Source organism: Tenrec ecaudatus, chromosome 7 (genome assembly GCF_050624435.1).
Source record: "Tenrec ecaudatus isolate mTenEca1 chromosome 7, mTenEca1.hap1, whole genome shotgun sequence".
Classification (NCBI taxonomy): domain Eukaryota; kingdom Metazoa; phylum Chordata; class Mammalia; order Afrosoricida; family Tenrecidae; genus Tenrec; species Tenrec ecaudatus.
Window position 1 is genome coordinate 52,990,824 of NC_134536.1, and position 21,008 is coordinate 53,011,831.

The following is a 21,008-nucleotide window of genomic DNA, read 5'->3' on the forward strand; positions in this document are numbered from 1 at the left end:
CGAATATAAGCCAACCCGAGTATAAGCTGAGGTACCTAATTATTACCTGGGAAACCAGAAAAACGGATTGACCCGAGTATAAGCCTAGGGAGGGAAATGCAGGATGTGAATTAACACAGAGACCAGAGGGGAGAGATGGAGCGCAGCCACAGACACATCCTTACCAGTTCAGCTGCCGGCGTAAGTGAATCACTATGGGTGCTATGATGAGGACGGCTCTCATTGGTTAGATGTGAGTAAAAAAACATTCAAAGCCTTGCTGTGTCAGTGGGGCTCTGAATGAACAGCAGAGGGAGATGTTACGGGAGATGAGAAACTGTGAGATCTTACACCTCGCTGGGGTACCACTGACCGTGTATAAGCTGCACCCCAGTTTTTCAGCACATTTTTTGTGCTGAAAAACTCAGCTTATACACGAGTATATATGGTAAGTATAAACCAACATTGCCCTTCTTTCAGAGATTGTAACAGTTTGCATTTCCATTTTGAAATAAGATATCAACAATCTTTACCTATTTTGCAAATATATAAATTTTTATGCGAATATGATACATATGAATATTATAAACATGTATAATGATAACTTTTTTGGTACTTTTCTTATTAGAGTTTACCGTTTTTAAAAAAGTATCTAGTTCAGTCATTAGGTGTTGAGTTTCACTTTTCTGTTGTTATCCCCTGGGAGGGGGGCTATATGTTGATCATTGTGATCGGTTCTTCCTTACTCCCCCACCCCCCTTCCCTTACCCTCCCCTCCTCGTATGGCTGCTCTCATTATTGGTCCTGAGGGGTTTATTTGTCCTAGATTCCCTGTGTTGCGAGTTCTCTTAACCTCTACCCTATGTATTTTTCTTTCAACTTTTAAATTGAAGCCACAAACTTCAAATTCAATATGAAATTATTTTTAGTACTAAACCTCAGTACAGCTATTCTAAAAGGCTTGGATTAATGCATATCTAGGTATGATTTGTAGATTTTTAAGGATGTTGTCTTATTTCTATTTAGACTTAAACCTCCGTGAACTCTCATAATAGTCTCTTAATCATTCTTTCTTTTGCAAATCATTTGCTTTAATGCTCCCTCAACAAATAACTATTGTGTGTACAGCTGGGTCATGTCACTCACTCCTTTGAGTGCATACTTTCAGTGAAAGCATATTTCTTGTTCAAGGAAGGCACTTTTTTCCTTACTAGGGCAGTTCAAGATTTGTACAATTGTGTTTCATCTTTACCTTTCAAAAATTACCTTGGGCAACGTTTCTTGACAGTTGTGTAAAGTTGTAGGTAAATAGAATAGCCTATTTTTACTCTTTGGTCCACATTCTCCTAACTTCACACTTGGGTCAGTGCAGGTCCTTTAAGAGGCAGAGGAAGCTTACTGGCTGATTCTGCTGATGAGAAATTTAGGAATATTTGATAGTGCACAGAATTTTCGGGAGAACTACAGAGCTACACTTAAAGCTAAGTTTCCAAATAATTTGCATTAAATCACATCAGAAGACTGCCATTTTTCTGCCCCACCAAGCAGTGGAAGAAACCACTAGTGCGCCCGACAGCTGCCATTTCTTGGCAAGGCCCTTGACTTCTCAGCCTTTAAGGGGCTCCCACTGCTGTTGTCTTCTGTGGGATGCCTAAGTAGCCAAAAAAAAAAAAGAAAGAAAAGAAAAAAAGAGTGCTCCGCACAGAGTCTGTTTTTCTCATATGACTCACTTCCAAACCAAAATCTGAATATATGCTTCTGCATCGTCATTGCAAAGTATGTTGGGAACTTGAGATCTGAAGTTTATTTTAGGAGGTTGGAGTCAATGTGGAAAATTTCCCGAGTATAAAAAGATTCTGCAGAATAGTATATGCAGTCATGAATGTAATAAATATCCACCGTCATACTTTTGCTGTATTGTTCTATCTGTAATGCTTTTCCCTTTTCTTTTTTTTTTTTTGTCTGCTTGTTTGTGATTGTATGTCTGTGTCTTGCTTTTCCCTTTTCATCTCCAGGTGAGTAAACTGTGCAATCACCAATAGAAATTCTGTGTTTTAGAAGTATTCCACTTGGTTTTTTCTCTTCTGAAATTTCTCAGGGCTTTGTGAACTCCCACGCACACACACATTACTTCATTCATTTAAAATAACCTTGAAAGCATACAGCTTACATCAGTGTATGTATGTCCCTAAGTAAGAGTCAAATATTATTAAAGGTATGTGCAACAAAGTGTGAACGTTAACGTTGCCACTCTCCTCCTGTCTCCACTTGTCTTCACATTGCTGCCCCCTTTCTAGATTGGCCCCTTGTCTCATAATCTTTGTTTTTCATGTATATTTGATGATCATTTGCTAATTGTTGGCTAGTTTATTGCCCCTGGAGACCCTTATTTATCATTTGAACACCCTTTGAGCTAAGTAAAACTAATGCTTTCTGTAGAATATGATTCGCTGACTGGAAGTAAGTTTTACAACTTGGTGATTTAATGAATGTGCAGAGAAAGGTAGAAATCAGAGTCCAAGAGCTCTAGCTTGGTAATTATGCCATTAATGGTGTGACGCTCTGAGAATGGGAATGTAGGGACCACTCTGTTTTCACAAATATGCTGCTAGAACCCTGCCGCCTCTTTTTCATGACTGCAAGAACACCTTTATCCATATTTCTGCTTTGAATGAGCATTTGGTGAGGTGCTGAAAACATGCAGAATGGGCAGAGACTTCTGCAATTCAAGAAAGACTGAAAAATACTGTTTGCTGACAGAACTGTGTCTTGTGCCTTCAAAGCTACATTATAAACCAGACTTTCATTCAGGGAGGTGCATTTCTCCATGAAATATAAACTGCATTTTGGCATATTTTCATTTGTAAACAGATAGTAATGGCCATAGCTTTTAATGGTATAGCCATACTTGGAAAATAATAGTTGAAAATGTCTGGCCTATTTGTAATATATGAAGGGAATAATAATTATTTTTAAGTCTCATTTGAGAAAGCATGTCTAAAAACTTGTGCTGGGAAGCCATATTCTTTGTATTAGAATTATTCATTAGACCCAGTTTTTCTTTCCCCCCCATTTCTGTTAATTGAAATTAATTTAGCAATCTCTTCTCTTTCTAGATCATTCAACCTCAAGTGGCACATTATCCTTTAGGCCCAGTCGGTCATTGGTTACCCTTCCTACTGCCCATGTGATGCCCTCCAACGCCAGCACTTCTGTTTGCCGACACAGGGACTCTCTGACACCCGATGGCTCAGAATGGAGCAAGAGCCTCATGCAAACCATGGGAAATCGCAGTCGGGGGGAGCAGGACTCGCCACTAGACATGAAGGACATCCGGCCCATCCGGAAATGGTCATCTTTATCCAAACTCACTGCCCCAGAGAACTGCAGTCAACAAGGCATGGCACACACAGAAGAGTCCCGGATTGGCTTGGAAAAGACAGGGAGGAGCAAGGCGTTACCATCGCAATTAAGGACAATTGGGCCTACCAGCTTCCACGATAGTATGGAAATGCTTACACTAGAGGACAAAGAAACGAATAAGAAACGGTCATCCACTGTCGACTGTAAATATAAATATGAGAGCTGTAGCAAAGAGGATTTTAGAGCCTTTCCCTCCACACTTAGGAGACAAACTTTAGATAGGACATACAGTGCCTTACCTGAAAGCAAGCCCATTATGACAGCTTCAGGGGCTTTTGAACCTCCAAAATATTTACTGCTTGGTCAGCAGGCAGTAGGTGGGGTTCCCATTCAGCCTTCTGTGAGGACTCAAATGTGGCTTACAGAGCAGTTGCGGACAAATCCTTTGGAATGTAGAGCTACGGAGGACTCTTACAGTTTAGCTCCTTGGCAACAGCAGCAGCTTGAAGAGTTTAGACCAGGGAGTGAAACACCAATGCAGGTAAGGATCACAGTCTAGTGCTTGCTTCCCTCTAGTGGGTATTGTGAGTACAACAACTTGGAAGTGAGTCACATCCGTCTCACAGTAAACCTGTCACATGGGGTTTGCTTTTTCCGTCCCTTTGCTCTTTCCTTTCCTCCCCAAGTTAATAAACACAGATGCTGAAAACTTGAAAGGTATTGAATTAAAAAATAAATCTTACAAGTATTTCAGGCTACTTGAAAAACTTCAAATCTTATACCGAACTCGTCTCCCCCCTTAATTTGTTGGTCACATACACAAAACCAGTCAGTCTAAAGGCCCTGGAAACAAGCAAAGAAGCTATCATGGCCCAGTAGAAAGAATAGCATCGGAGTATTAAGTGCCACAGGATTCCTGGTCCTGTCAGCTCATAGCCCGTTGTGGACTTCCTGTGGCCTCAGTTTCTCCGTCTATAAGCCGAGAAGGTGGAGCTAAAGTCAGTTGTAAAGTTTTCATTATGGATGTTCTGTGTCTAGATGAAATACGAGGTCATTTTAAAGAAAGAAACAGGGTCAAGCTATTTTGGTTATTCATTTAAAGAAAATTTTTGTGGTGATCCGATGTGTAAAGAAAAGAGTGTATCTTCTAAGGGGGCTAGTAGTGACTGTCATATAAATTTAGATTTTTTTCTTAATAGGGAAATGCTTTTTTGAAAGCTCACAACCTAGTTGATTCTTTAAAAACTTTTTTTGTGAATTAGTTGAAGGTGTACCGACAGATCCTAAGTTTTACGTTTCACAAATCAAGCACATTTTATGTCAGCTCATCCACTGCAGTCCCTTCAGTGTACCCTCCCATATCCTCTTTATACCCTTCTTTGCCTTTTCCATTCCTCCACCTCCTCTCCTACCTCTGGTCAATGTTGCCCTTTTGATCTTACGTGGTTGATGATTCAAACGCGGGGGTGGGGGGTGAGTTCCGTTCCAGACCTGAAGGTGACTAGACCTAAAGGGTCCCACCAATCTCTCTTAGACCAGTTTCGTGCCACAGTTTTCTCCCACTCAGTCCAGAACCTCCAACTGTGTTCTTTTTAAGGACAGTTGGTAGTGATCGCCAGGCACCATCTGGTTCTTCTTGTGTCAGGCTTATGGACACTGCTGTTTGTGTGGCCCATTCGACCATTGGACTAATTGTTTCCATGTCTCTTTCAGTCTGCATCCCTCTTCTTTCCTCTGGACACCTTAGGTGGCTGCTCAGGAGCATTTAAGACCCCCATCTTTACTCCCCTAATAGGATGTAGAACACTGTTTTGGTGAACTATGCTGTGCCACTTGATCTGAGTGTTCTCTGAGACCAGTTCTGGGTAACCACGTCCCCCCCTCTAGGCCCAGTGACTCCCACTGCCAAGGTGTTTATGTCTGAGAAGTTTTTATAACTTTGGGCCCCATATGCTTCACCACATATCCTTTGGTAAGACTAGATGTGTATTTAAAGGTCAATACACATATCCTTTGGTAAGACTAGATGTGTATTTGTGGGTCTGTTCCCACTCTCCACCCCATACTGGTTCAACGTGTATGTCTATCCAAGCACAGACTACCACTTTTGTATGGTTATGTATATAATGGTAACTGTCTCTGTGTCTTTAACTCTTTCAAACCTCCCTGTGCCTTTCCCCGCCTCCATCATTTTTATGCCAGCCTCCCTCTTGTGTGTTGCCTTCCTAGCCTGTGACTTACCCTTTCCCCCTCCCCTCTTGCCTCTGGTACCATCAAAGAACATTTCTTTTAGGATAAAAATCTTTCCTGGACTTTAAAAAATAGTAGACTTATACAATATTTGTCCTTTTGTGATTGACTTAATTTTACTAGTGCCACATCCACCAAGTTCATCCATATTTTGAAGTGTTTCCCAGATTCATCATTATTTTTTAACATTGTATATTCCATCATGTATATGTACCAAAGTTTGTTTATCCATTCTTCCACTGATGAGCTTTTAGGTTGTATCCATATTTTGCTATTGTGAATGGCGCTGTGATGAACTTGGGTGTGTATATATCTATTCATGTCATGACTCTTATTTCTCTAGGACATGCACCAAGATGAAGGCTTGTTGGGCTGTAGGGTATTTCTATTTCCAGCGTTTCAAGGAAGCCTCATACTGTTTATTTTTACAGTCTTAGCAGCAGAGGGTTCTAGTTACTCCACATCCTCCCCACCATTTGCCTTCTTCCTTCTTTCCTCCCTCCCTTCCTTTTCTTCTTCTTCACTTTATCATTAATGCTGGGGTGAGAAGATAGCTCATTGTCTTGATTTGCATAAGTCTAATGGTTAATTATCAGGAGCATTTCTTCATTATGTTTATTGGTGGTCTGAATGTAGACTCTGGTGAAGTGTCTGTTCATGTCTTCTGCTCACTTTTTAATTGGTTTGTCTTGAGGCATTGTAGTTTTCTAAAATTTTAGAGGTTAGTCCCCAAATTACCAAAATTCTTTTCTCAGTGTGTGGATTTTCCTTTTCCTCTTTTGGCGAAATCTTTGATGCATAAAAATGTCTAAGAAGGTTCCAGCCATCTGATTGTTTTCTCTGTGTTTCCATTGTGTCTGACAGAGTACTGTGCCACGTTTAAGGGCCCCCAAGTCTGTCTCTGGCTCTTCATGGATGATGTTTATAGTTGCAGGCTTTACATTTAGGTCTCTGATCCATCTTGAATTTGTATTTTTAAAGTGGTACCTAAGCTTCTTTAATGGGACAAAGGCGAAGCTTTCTACTCCTGTAAAGAGCTACCGTTCTGGAAGGCCACAGGGACCGTTCTGCCCCACAGGGTCACGTCATTGTGAGGCAGGTTGAGTTGGAAGCTTTCAAAACTGAAACCAAGTAGCTGTTCGATTTTTTAAGCTACAGAATTATTAATAAATCCTGCCAACTTTTTATTTTGAACAGTTTTCTGAAGTAATAATTCTATCAAAAATTTCTAATTTTCCCTAGAGTAAAAATTTAAAAGTCAGTATTCACATATTCAAAAACAGTAAAGAATATTGAAAAGGGATGTAAGAAAGGATAAGAAAATCACTTCTTTTTTTTTAAAGATCACTTCTGTAGGAACATTATGAATCTTGAGTACAGCCCCCAAGTGAACATCTAGTCTAAAGTGCTACATTCATCACAGAACCATTAACAGATCCTGTGCTACTTATACCTTTGGACACAGCCCTTAACATCTTTATTATGTCTGCTTAAACCACATAGAAACTGAAGCTTCAGATGTCTGATTTGCAGATCAGAAATGAGCAATTTAATCATATTAAATTGTGAGATCAATTCACATGACAGGTAGGAAATAATTTCTCTAATGAGATCACATTTTAGTTCTCAAATGCTTGGGTAAGATAATGATAAATAACTCTGGAAACTGGGCAGATTTAAAAGAATACATGCAAATTTGCTGAGGAGTTCTGGTGTCATAGTAACGAGTTTGGCTGCTAACTCAAAGGTCAGCAGTTCCAATCTGCCAGCGGCTCTTGAGGGAAAAAGATAGGGCTTTCCATGCCCAGAAAGAGTGACAGTCTCAGAAACTCACAGGGACAGTGCTGCCCTGTCCTATAGGGTTGCTATGAGTCAGCACTGATGTACTGGCAGCTAGTTTTTTTGTTTTGGTACCAATTTGAATATTCTTTCTCATTCTGCTTGTAAACAAAGTTTTCCCCAACCTGAAATCAATGCTAGAGAATCAGGTAAGGAGGTTGGGGATGTATTCTGAAGCACACTTATTTTTTAAATCATCTGCTCAGTGCGTGGTAGAGGGAGAAGGGACAAAATGTACACGTCTCGGAAGCCTCTACTTGGGTGTCTGGTGCGAGTGAGTTGGTCTCTCCATGGAACTTGGTTGTGGAAGAGAAGAATGAAAGCAACGGAAGAAACTCCCTCTTCAGCGGCAACATGTAAAGTACTGCTCCTAATTCTCCTCAGCCACAGTGAACACATTCGGAAATACTGAAGTAGTGGCTCTACTTAACACTTACGTTACCCGTTTCTTAAAGGTCCCTGTAAAGCATTCATTTCTTTTCAGTCTGACTTTTACACACAGGGCTAAGCTCGGCTAACCATCAGCCCATCTGGTTGTGAGGTGTGTGTCTTTTTCAACCAAGAAAGGAATTTGCCTGAAAGTGTAGATCAAATAACACTAGATTTCCAGAGAACTTTGTAGCTGTTGTGTCACTGAGTCAGAATCGGTTTGGTGGTAGGGGAGTTCTTAAAGTATTCCTTCATTTCCTTCTGGAATAGGTTACTGCTGTAACGTGGAAGTTTTGCCTCTTAGGATTCAGTTCAGAATCATTATGGAACCAAGTCTCCCAATTTTACATCCACGACGTTCCTTGCTTTCCGTGCTTTCCTGGAAAGTCAGCTACTGTGCAAGTAGTTCTCCAGCATTTTCCTGTGCAAATGAAGGGAAGCTGTCTGTGCCTTACTTCCACGTGTGTCATCCATCGCATGCTATTGTCCGCTATCCCTCCCACCTCTGACACTGTCTGGGTGAGGACTGTGGCAGCCAACCACACAAAACATAGTACAATCTTTTTTTTTTTTTTTGCGGGGTAGGGTGGGGTGCAGGATGTGTTTGGGGGGGCGGTACTTCCTTTTCCCTATGTTCCCTGTTCTATTATTTTTTTTCCAAGAAGGTGTATGCACAACAGGTAGTACCACTGGCTTCCTACAAAACCCACACGGAGATCCCAGCCAGATTGGAGAAAAAAGTGGGCTCTTTATTGACTTCGTTGTTTCATTTTTCTCATACTTTTCTCATCTCTTGGATGTTTTTAGAACTGAGTTGCATTTATTTGAAAGAGGAAGATACAATCTTGTGCCTTTAAGTCATAGAGAGCCTTGGCGTCTAATAATTTTAGTATAATGCATTTATTTGGAAATTTATCGTTGGTAAATAAAAAATATAAATCAAGTTTTGTAAAATGACTTAAAATTAACTGAGTTTTTATCTAGTATGAAATAAGAACGGAAAATTTCTCATTTATGACTTGGGACTATTGTAGATATTCTGCTAAATCATCTGAGAAGAAACAGTTTTCATTTGTTGTTTTGCACCATTTGTCTCAGTTGTGTTGTTTGGGGGTGATCTTCCAATGCTGTGAGTTAGATAGTACCATGACATTCTCCATAAGTAGGATGTAATACAATGACACAGTCATATTTATTTCTGTCTGCACGTTTGAATAAATAAAATAAATGCTTCTTCCATGTTTTCATCTTTATAGCTTGCCAACTTTGTTTTTTAAAACCTGGTATTGGCATGTAAGTGTTAGACTTTTAAAAGTGTGTTGTTACTTAATAGAAAACGATCTTTCTTGAGTATTTACCCATTTATCTTTTTGCCAGCAAACCCCCAAAAAATCGGGGCTAAGTTAATTTTTAGTTAATAACAAATTCATTGTAGTGTGTAGTCTGCCCCCTTGTGTCTATATGAGGAATATGCTATTTTATTTGGGGAGAAGAACCAAAAACAACTTGTAAAGTCAAAACTACTTGTGATTAGATTTTTATATAGTCATATTAACAATACGAGTGTATTACAGAACAGTTCCATTGTGCACGAGAACATGCATTCTCATGAGTGATACTGATAATTTGCATTAACAATGTTCCTTTTTTAACGAAGTAAAATATAAAAGGCCACAATGAACATTTAAACATTATTTTAATATACTTTAAAGTAAGATTAGAATTTATTCTAAAGTAGAAATTATTTGAGAATTTGATATTTAAAATTCTTTAAATACTTTTATTATCTTAACTCTTTGCACATCAGAAAAAACAATTTTTAAGTCCCGTTTAAAGAATGGCTTTTGTTCTATACCATAATCTGAGTAATAGTATTCTATAATCCTCAAAATAAAAGGTTGAAATTTCTGTCAGACAATAAAAATCAACACCAAAAATATTTATGTCATTACACTGAGGAAAGACCCATAATTTCACAGTTAATAATCATTTGGATAGATGTTGTAATGAGCTGTGAAAAAGAAAAGGAGCTGTGTCAAATGTTCTACTTATTTTGAAGGTCAATATATCTACTATAGAACTAAGTGACTTTTCCCCTTGGGTGATTGCTGAGTAAAGTGACTTATTTACAAGCTCTCCAGGTTTTGTTAGTGGTTTGTTAATTAGCTGGAGGCTTTTGCTTAAAAACCACCATCACCATCAAAAAACCTCCATTTCCCTCTCTTTACATTGATGAGCAAAGACCACTGTGCTTCCCATCTGAGGACATCTCCCGCGGGGCCTCAGGGAATTTAAGAGCAGTGCTTCCATCCTTATTTAATTAGCAACATTTATTTAGAAACCAAGATCAGAATAGATGTTTCAATTGTTTCAGTAACCGTATTTTAGAATACAACATGGTAAATCATACATTATGTACTCCTTTGTTAAATGATATTAGTAACATGTTTTGAACTGCAATTAAAGATTGTTAGATTATAGTGGTAAACATGTTTAGTCTTAATATTAAACTGAGTCAACTGCTTAATATTGTGGAATATATTTTTGAAAGACCAGTTTTTATTTAGTGCTCATTTTATTAGTTGTGGGGAGATGTTTTCAAATGATGTGGCAGGAATTTGAAAAGGTCAGCAAGAAAATAATTACAGATTCAGATTTTGGGGCAAAATTAAGCCCAATTATAGAATGGCTTATGAAGTACGTAGGAATATATATTTGTTTATTAAACCCATTCACTTGTGGCATTTTGCTTATATCTGTACTAGATAACTAAGACAATATAATTTAGAGTGAAAAATCTTTTTTAATAGAACAAAGAAAAGTATATGAGAGTGATGGTAAAACTGCAATCTACCAGACTGGGATGTGACAACAGATTCAACAGCTTTTTCATTTGAAACTATATTGCTGTCTTTTCAGATAAATATCTAGGTAGGTATTTATCATCTAGTTAATAGTTCAGGAAAATAGCTGTTGTTTTAACAGCCATCATGAAAGCCAAACCCACTGTTGAGTAGACTTTGACTCATAGCGACCTTATGGGACAGAGTAGAAGTGCCTTATGGAAGCAGCCTGCCAGTTTTCTCCAGGGTGGCTTTGAAACCCACCTCAGGGAGCAGTTGAGCGCTTAACCACTGCACCGGCAGGTGTTTGTACTATAAACACCACATGGGCCAGAAAAGATCATTTTAAAATGTACTCAATGATTTGTTAATAACTTGAGTGAGAATGTAAAAAAAAAAAGAAGAAGCTTTTTGATGCTTGAATACTTGAAGTTCATAGATTTTTTTTCTGTCATTGGAAGTCTTCATTCTTTTCTATACCGAGGTTGGTATAAATGATGATCCATAACATCATTCTTAAATTCTAAGATTTCATGGCGTGTTATATATGGTAACTTAGATAATCAACAGCAGCGCCTTAAATTAAGCTTAGATTCTATTAAATTATTAGTAATCATGGCTAATCAAACTATCAGATATCAAATTACTACCAGTTCACATTTGTTGATTATAAAATCTAGGGAGAACAGATTTATGGTTTGTTTACCTACGTGTACTATAGTTCTTCACTTCTTTGGAAAATTATTCAGGAGGAATTTTATTTATGTTAGAGTACAGTTTTACTTTTTCCTACTTGATTCTTATAAAGTTTCAAAATGTTCGTGGTGGTATAGGTAAATAATACAACTTCTATTTTAGAATGGAAGCACTACTAAAGGCTATTCTTAATAATGAGACTTTATTTGTATTGTTATTTTGTCCTTTGTTGAAGACTTGAACAATTATTAATTATCAAAGGCGGTTTTATTATGTAATATAATTTCTGTGTATTCCACACAGTGAAGTTAATACAGAATATCTGAAGTGAACTTGATAGCAGTGTACTTTCAAAACTCAACACCTACTCTCTCCTTAGGAAGGATTTGGGATAGAACTTTACAAGTTGTGGCAAGGATATAAATAGTGACATTATGCACACTTACATAGTAGTCATTTTAAAGTTACTTTTGCAATCACAGCACTGATCATATTTACAAGATCCAGCAGGTGAATACCTTTGCTGGCGATTTGTTTTGGTCTGACTCTTGACCGACCTCCTCACAAAGACATTCTTCCATGCAGAAAGCGGTCTGTTATACAGTCTTGTTTCCCGCTTCATGGGATGACCGACCGAAAACTGACGTGGTGAAGGTGTACTGGAGGCTGCAGTGAAACTTCAGAGAAGCATCACAATAATGCAGATCAGCAGGAGGCATATTAAGATGAGACAGAAGTTGATAAATAGGTTCTGGAGATTTTGACGTGCTTGTTGAGGCATTTCAATGGTTGAAGCTCTTCTTATAGCAGAGCGAGTGAGGTATTGGACTTTCTCCATGACTCTGGAAGGCAGGGAGTCTGAAGATCAAGGGAAAGACAAGCTCGCTGTCCAATGTGATACCGCTGTCGTCTGTGGGTAGCCTGGAATATAAAAAGTCAATGGATGACGATCACATGTGCAACCTTGTCTCTGATCAGGTAAAAAAACAATTTTGTGTTAATTCAATTTTGTTTTAATTGAATTAATCTTCAAAGTGATTTGTCTACATAGCATCAAATGTTTCTGTATTCTTTATCTTTGTCTGCCTCTCTGGGAAGCTGCCTTTTGTTGTTGTTGGTGTACTTGAGGATGGTATACTTGAAGTATAGTAACTTCTGTCTTTGCCTTCACTCCTGCAGCTGACTAGAAAGTGTAGTGTGGTGTGGAGTAAACTTGTTTTTGTCTGTTCCCATGGACAGACATGCTTGACTTGTAGTTTTTGAAAGCCTTTTTGTGAGTGTGAATAGCTGGCTCCAGAGAGAATAGCATAAAAAAATACATACTAAGAATTGCTATCTAGGATGTTGATCTCGATCTCAAATAAAAGTTAAAATCAGAAATGTGTATCAGAAATACAGATTAAAGTTAATTGCGGTCTCCCTGTTTATGATACAATTGCTTTAATAGATGGTTGTTCTTCATGACATTTTAGAATGACTTGATATTAAGTTGAAGGCGCAGTAACAGGTTGTCATCCTGTCACTGTAGCACAGACCATTCCTACTGCTGGTGCCCTGTGCACAGGAGGGGTGGCCTTCCTCTTGTCTGCCTTCAGGACTCACAAGCATTTGCTTTCCTAGGACCTGAGTTTTCTTGATTGATAACACAGAACAAGACAACAACTCAAAACAAGTAACATATCTTTATAGAAAACTTAGAGATTAAATTAACTGCCCAAGTATAATGACTATTAACCATTTGGGGATATTTTGTCAGTCAGATTTTATTGTTAATCCAAACTCCATCGCTTTTTGAATTAGAAAAGTTAGTGATGGAATAAAAATTAACTGTAAGTAACTTCTTACAGCTAGTGGCTGACATTTGGTGATGATCTACCATTGATAGTCAAGACATGATTACCTTGTTCCAGCTGCTAAATATTGCTGCTTCATTTTCTCCCTAGTCTATGTCTCATATGAACACCCACCCTCAACTGTCAGTCCCGTTCTTGAGAGAGGCAGACTAGTGCTAAGGAAAATAGAGGGGGAGTGCTGACAGATGGGCAAAGGGAAGATAAGTGCACATGCATTGTGTATGTGCATATATGTGGTGTATGTATACACATGCACACACATCTCACAACCAAATAGTATTTGGCATTTCATTTCACAAAGAAATCGTGTTCTATATGGTGAGTAGCTACTGTGGTTTAGTTCTTCATCTTGGCGCTCTGTTATATTTTGAATTGTATATAGATCGGGTTTTCAATTGTCTTGAAACTCTGACCGTCTTAGTATTAGAGAGTTCCAAACCAACCAACTTGTATCAAACCTCAGTCTCTTAAGGAACTCACGGTGTTTTTTTCCTGGTATATATTCTTTTATTTATGGCTTAATATTAAAATTTATTAGAGGATACTTTGATTGTTGAAACAAAATCAGGAATCATAGTTCTTACCATCTGGTAGCAAAAATAGCTTTTCAACATTTCTTTTATAATTCCAGAGCTTGAGATCAGTATTCATTGATGAGATAAAAGAATTTTCATTTATGTTCCTAAAACAGACTAATCATTTTTATAATAAATTACAAAAGTTCTGTAACTTGAGAAATACAGAGTTACTACTCTGTACTGTCTCTAAATTGCCAACACAAATAATGAATTAAACATATTTTCTTCATTTTGATATCTTTAGTTTTGGACATAATATTACATGTTTGCTAATGTTTAATGGAACCTTTTTATTATTAAATACTTTTATTGGGGGCACTTACATCTTTTATCACAATCCATACATTCATCCAGTGTGTCAAGCACATATGCATGTATGCCACCATCATCATTTTCAAAGCATTCTCATCCCACTTGAGCCCGGTAGCAGCTCCCCATTTTTTCTCCCTCCTCCATCTCACGAACCCTTGATTAAGTTATAGATTATTTTTTTCATGTCTTACATCATCCTCCATCACCCCTCACACACTTTTCCATTATTTGCCCCCCTGAGAGGGGTTTCCACCTAGTGATCAATTCCCCCTTTCTCCCCTCACCCTCCCCGAGTCTTCCTGGTATGTCTCCCGGTTGGCCCCGAGGGGTTTATCTGTCCTGGATTCCCTGTATGGCGGGCTCTCTCTGTGTTTGTCCATAAGTGCCAGTTTACAAGTGTACTTAGTTTGGGCACCCTGAAGACTGTTCTTTTAAAAAAAAAATTTTTATAGCACTTTGTCCTCAGAAAATGGCAGCTCAACTTGACCTTCTTCTCTAATGATTTCTGTTTGAATTCTTCAGCTAAAAATATTATAAAAAAACAAAGGGGTCTTTTAAAATATCATTATATTAGGGGCTCATACAACTCTTATCACAACCCATACATACATCAATTGTGTAAAGCACATTTGTACATTCATTGCCATCATTATCAAAACATTTGTTCTTCACTTAAGCCCCTGGCATCAACTCCTCATTTTCACCTCCCTCCCTCGTGAACCCTTGATAACTTATAAATTATTATTTTGCCATATCTTGCACTGTCCAATGTCTAAAGGTCTTTTTTGTTGAAGAAAATTTACCTCTTTCTACTCATGTTTACTTATAGCATAGCATAGTGAATTTGTACTGTTGAGAAACTATGGAAAGATTATTTCTTTATATATTTGATGAGATGAGGCTATATAATAATATATCTCAGCAACTGTCTGATGTTTTATATTTATGATAGTGGTAAAATGATCTATGTGTGCATTAACTACAACCCCCCCACCCCCCGACAGTAATGAATGCCAAGGTGTGAAATAAGAGGAATGTTGGCTGTCATGATTGTGCCCACTTATCTGGGCGATGATTCTCAGTGGTTTCGGTATTATGCAATGGTATATAATTGGGCAGTTATGTAATTATGCAATTTGACAGTTAGGCAATGATGTCATTCTCATTTTGTGATCCCATCTGGTCATCCCCTATATTCCTATAATGTTATTTTTCACTTAACTAATCTTGTTAATCATGTTGATGAGTAAGAACTAGGTGTACAAAGTCTCCAGACTTAAATGGTCCAAATGGTCTGATTGATAAGAAAAATATGCTGAGAGAGAACGTACTCAGGTGAACACCGAAAAGAGGAAAATGGCCCGGAGCGAGTCATGGGGCACATACAGAGCTCATTCCTGCCCCGATGCTGGTGAGTGAGAGGTACTTCAGTCACATCAAACACGTCACCTTTCCATAAATACTTAATTCCCTTTTATGATTCTGTCCCGGACACATGTTGTTCTGACTCCCTGTAATAGCCCCCTCTCCCTGTAATAGGCCCCTCCCCCCCTGAAATAGCCCCCTCTTCCCAGTTTTGCCAGATAACTCCAGTTCATCTTCATCCTTAAGGCACAGTTAAAATAGCACTTCTTCAATGAAATGTCATTACTCATTAGGCAGCATCTGTCCCCTTGGGCTAGTTGTCCTGAGAGCTGTAGTGTTAACTGTTATCAGGATACTTAAATCAAGTTGTGCTGTGATTTCAATGTACATGTTTGTTTCCCCAGCTGGACTTTTAATTTATGAATATAAAGAACCACATCTTCATGTGTGTCTACTATATAATTGGTACCATCTGAATAAATCAACTGAGTTGAATAAGAGCTTTTTCTTTGTTACTTTAACATTTTAAAAGGTTGTTGATGAGCAGAGATAGTGTTGTATTTGGCAGCTTACTCAGAATAACAGAATTTGATAGCTGGGCAGAGAACCTCTAAATATTCTTTTAAAGTATCTTTCACAGATGAGGAAATGAGGCTTAGCAGATTTACCCAGGTTCATGGTGTCTTGATTCACACAACATTAAGCAGAACTGTCTGACTGAGCTCTGTGCAGATGAGTAACTGGGAGTAGAGAAGAGAGAGGGAAGGAAGTGTGCCATGAAACGAGCTCTTTTCTCTTGCAACTATAATGTAGTTTCTTGTCAAACTTGGAAATACATCACAATTCTGAAGTGACTTGTAATATTTCTTTATAATTGTTAAAAGTGGAGGCAAATGTGTGTTACATACTGCTATGTGAGTGAGCTTTTTTACATTCAATTCATTGGGTCCAATTTCCTTTATAGTAGTACAATCTGAAATGCATTGAGTCTTAACACTGCTAAACAGCCAAAGTCTTGTATGGCAATAATTAAATCAGATTTCAAACCTAGAGATGGAATTTCCTGTCATAGGTTGAGAATTGAAAAGCTGTCTGAAGGAATAACATTTTCTTATTTGGGGGATCTCTGTGGCCTTCACTACATCATCATTCATGGCCTGCTTATCATGTGCTGACCGTTTTCTCTGCACTGATGATCACACTGAAAGTGTAGACTTAATTCAGTATGACCTCCCATCCTTTCTCTATCTTAAATCCAAGCTAGTTTACAGAGTAGTATTTGAGAGGGAGCCTAGAAAAAATAAGCAATTAAATTTTATTTAATTTGACCTGTCATTTTAAGAGCATTCTTTTAGGATAATCATAAGTAGATCATGTTGGGATGCATTGGCATCACCACACCTGAGGAGTGAAATGGACTTACTTATATTGCCATTTAAAAGATGTTAACAAGTATCAATTGAGTGTTTTGAGTCAAGGGGAATATGAAAACTGCAAAGATGTGTTATGTAATCATCTAAGCTCTAGAATCAATACAGAAAATATGAAAGATGCTTTATAGGTATCTGGTGGCACCTAAGCTTAAGTAAGCAGTCAACAAAGTGCCATAGATGTTTGTGGAATCCAAGATCACCCTACTATTGGGTGGAATGGGAAGGATATAGCTAATTTCTTACCAATCTGTTTGCAGGGTTTTTTTTCCTTGATTGCTTAAAGAAAATGAAATTGGGAAGTAAAAAGAAATCAATTTCAAAAGTTCTTGGGCTTTTTGAGGGGGGAATGAACAAGGAAAGAGACAAACTCAGGAAATCTCACATGCTATTTAAGGCGGCAACCCTTGGGGTTGAAAGTACCTACATTGAACTCTTCAGCAGAAGTCCATGCTTTACAGTTAATCTTATTTCTTCCAAATAAATTAGGTGTATTCTTGTGCAAAGCATTCTCAGACAAGCGAAAGCTTTAGTGACCTGCTCTGTGACAAGCTAGACCAGCGGTTCTCATCCTGTGGGTTGCGACCCTTTGGGGCTTGAGTGACTCTTTCACAGGGGTCTCCCGATTTTTAGCAATAGCAAAATTGCAGTTACGAAGTAGCAACGGAAATAATTTTCCTTTTGGCGGATCACCACAACATGAGGAACTGTATTAAAGAGTTGAGGCATTAGGAAGGTTTAGAACCACTGACCTAGACCTTAGATTTCTTCATGTATTATGCCTACTGCCTCCTTTTCAGGGGGTGGGGGGAGATTGTGCACCTCCCACCCCCAGGTAATTAAACACTTGTTTACTGTAGCCCATGATCCAGGGACAGAAGGTAGGTATTGGCTATGACATTCTATAGCCCACTTTGGGAACCACTGCTAGACGGGGATCCAAGTGACGTTCTGTGTGCTGGTGGTAACCAATTTCCGTTTTTGGTGTGCTCTGCAGTAACCAAGTCCCTGAGATTCCTTTTCTGTACAACAAGGGGACCTTTAAATGGATTATGGGAGAATTCCATTATCTTTTAATTCTCTTTTTCCATGCACTTTTTAAAACCACCTCGTTTGAGATTCTGACTTGCTTTTCTTCCTTTTCTGCTCTAATCCTTTTTTAAAAAGCAGGGTTATTTTGGCACATAATTCACGAACTATACATTTCAGTGGTTACAATTTATTTTAAAAAGTTGTGTAGTTATCACCACAATCAGTTTGATACCACTTAAAAAATTCTCTTACCTATTATGATTAGCTTCCCATTACCCCCCAGCCTGCCCCAAACCTAAGGAACTATTAATCTAGTAACTGTCTATGGATTTACCTCTCCTGAAAATCATCTTAAAAATCATACAAAAAACCCCAACAAGGACAACAAAAACACAGAAAAACTTAAATCCAAGAGAAGCAGAAGATAATAGAAACTGGAACAAATTAATAATCAAAAGGGAAAACAAATGGTAATGTTTAATTTTAACCTAATTACATCTGCAGTAGTCCATTTTCCAGTGTATACTGTCTGAGGGCGAGACTGTTCACCTTCCACTGGTTCAAAAGGTTAGACTTCTCTGTAGATTGTGTGTGCACAGAGAGAAGTCATCTGTATTAGTATTACTTGGAGGTTTTATATCTTGCTACATTTCTTGGCCATTTCCACGGATGAGCTAGAAGTTATTCTGTAAAATGTGTTTAATTAAATCAAGGAAGTTCATCATTAGAGTTGTCATCAGTTTACTGGCATCTGAAATTCACTTTTGTAGAATCATTTCTTTTTGAGATTGTTCAATATTAAACTTGGAAATTCTATTTGCAATTGCTTTGGGGCAGAGCTTTGTTGGTCCAGATTGGCTGTTTGAACGAATCTTTAACCTTCTTCTGATTATTATTAGAATAATTATGTAAACATATTTGTGATTTTAAGTTAACCCCACATGAAATGTTTCTTCCAAACCCACGTGATGAGAAAAATTCATTAAAAAGCAGAGATTTTGATATTTTTTTCTTTGAAACAGACATATTGCTGTTGCTATTTTATCTCTAGGCATGCTTTCATAATCTGTGTATTCTTAAATGCTGAAGTAGTGATTTAAAGTTAACTTGTCTGCACTTAAGATAAGCCTCTGAACTCTGGGGAGCTGGACTTCAGTTTTGCGTGTTTTCAATAAGAAAATGGGGGGAGGGGATATTGGAAAAGTTAAGAAAAAGAATGCTGTGTATTAAATAATCTAATAACTGTGCCTTCCCCGTCCCCCCCCCCCCAAATGTGAGTGGTTCAGTTAACCTTTGTTATTTGAAATCCTGGAAGGTGGAATACAATTAAGAAAGCACTAGAGGTCCTCAGCTGACTACGAGTCTACTGGGTGGCAGTGGCATTCTGTGCTCATTTCCATGTGTTTCTTCAGTAATACATGCTTCACAATTAAGCTGGGTGAGAATGTGGGTGCACTATTTCTGGAAGAGAGACAGCATCACACCTGATTTAGGACTTTAATTTAGGGAAGGGTATTTTTCTTCATTTTTGTTAGGTTTACTCCTTTGCCATTCTGCCCAGCACTGTGTTAATTCACAATTTAGGTATAAGTTACTGATTTTCATAACATGATCAACAAAGCAAACTTCCTCAGTTCAAACACCGCAGGACAAAGGGGTTGGGTACTTAGATGATAGAGTGGGGGAGTCAGAAAAGACATTGAGGAAAGATAAGGATATTATATGGACTGCAGAAAAGTACCCAGTGTGCATTTTATGAAAAGTTCTGAGGCAAATTTAACCTTGGCAGCTAAATGGATCAAAGATATGATAAAACAAAATAAGCAGAACATATATTTTGACTGTGGAGCATGCGTTGTAAAGTTTGTGCATTTATTGAGCTATGCTCTCAATGGTTAATAACCAATAACTAAAGAAAACGAAGATGATACATTTAGGCCAGTAAGGGCACAATGCCTCTGCATAAATTAACTTTAAGTGGAATGATTTTAAATTAAAAGAGAAGTTTTCAGACTCTGGGTTTGCCTTGGAGTTTGCCAAGGCAGTATCTGAAGTCTCCCTGTTTAGCCGATGCTGTGCTTTATTTTCAACCCGTGCTGATCAGTGTCAAGGATGATGTGGCTTAGCTATGCAACCTGGTCTCTCCCCACCATTGCTCTCCTTGCCGAGCTCTGTGACCTTGGGCTGTTCACCTTTATGCATTTGTTTCCGACATTGTAAAATGGAGGTGCAGTGACTGATAGAGAAGGCTTAAGAGCATCAAGACAGACAGTTGCGTACACCAGCACATTTAGAACTTTGTTCATCATAAATAAGGATATTTTTATTACTCCTCAGTTAGCAACATTAATTTAAGGGAGTAGTCTAATGTTTACATGTAAAGTACTTAATTTTTCATTTTTTCCTGAACTTCCTGCTACCGCCAATTACTTAATGAGACTAAGAAACGAAATATAAACGCAATGCATTTCTGGGATACGGTTTCCCTTTAATCTTTAAGATGTGGTTAAAATATTTGAGTTCTTTGCCGAAGAAGGTTCTTCATGAAATTAATGGGAAAATTCCATTACCTTTTAATTCCATTTACCCAGTCCTTTTGAAGACCTTGGTAATAGTGAATGAGACTCGTCATTCTAAAGCAAGTACTCCAGCTCTTTCACAGTTTTAAAACTTAATTTTTTACAATTTAAAAATCGTTCACAGTTTTACTTTATTATTAAAAAAACCTAACACTTAGTTTTAAATCCTGTCTTTATAAACAAAGGCTGTTCTTGAGCTTCACTTCGTAATTCCAGCAGTGGACGAGTTGGAGGAGAGTGCCTGTCACTAGGACACGGTGGGTGACATTTGAGCAGTCACTGTAGCTAGGGCATGCTCAGTAGACTCACTGCTCGGCTAGGAATGACGTTTCTAGACATGTTATGCTCTTCCTAGGAATTACCTACTTTTGGGAGCACTGCATGATACAGTATAATCTGACACAATAAAATAATTTTTGACACCCAATATGAAATATAAGAATGAAATTTGATATTTGAA

The 21,008-nt window shown here is 38.1% G+C and overlaps 2 protein-coding genes across 2 annotated transcripts in view; one reads left to right on the plus strand and one right to left on the minus strand.

The window, feature by feature from the left end:
* CEP85L (centrosomal protein 85L) overlaps positions 1-21,008 on the plus strand; it is a 123,036-nt gene that overhangs the window by 48,086 nt on the left and 53,942 nt on the right. The window contains exon 3 of the mRNA XM_075554624.1: positions 3,096-3,883. Within this exon, the coding sequence (XP_075410739.1) occupies positions 3,096-3,883 (788 nt within the window). The remainder of the gene's footprint in view (positions 1-3,095; positions 3,884-21,008) is intronic.
* Positions 11,744-12,294, minus strand: PLN (phospholamban). The gene has a single exon (XM_075553950.1). It carries the CDS (start codon positions 12,235-12,237, stop codon positions 12,079-12,081), a length of 159 nt encoding a protein of 52 aa, XP_075410065.1. The 5' UTR covers positions 12,238-12,294; the 3' UTR covers positions 11,744-12,078.

Coding starts and splice junctions, on each gene's coding strand:
- PLN (XM_075553950.1), bottom strand. CDS start 12,237: ATGGAGAAAGTCCAATACCTCACTCGCTCTGCTATAAGAAGAGCTTCA.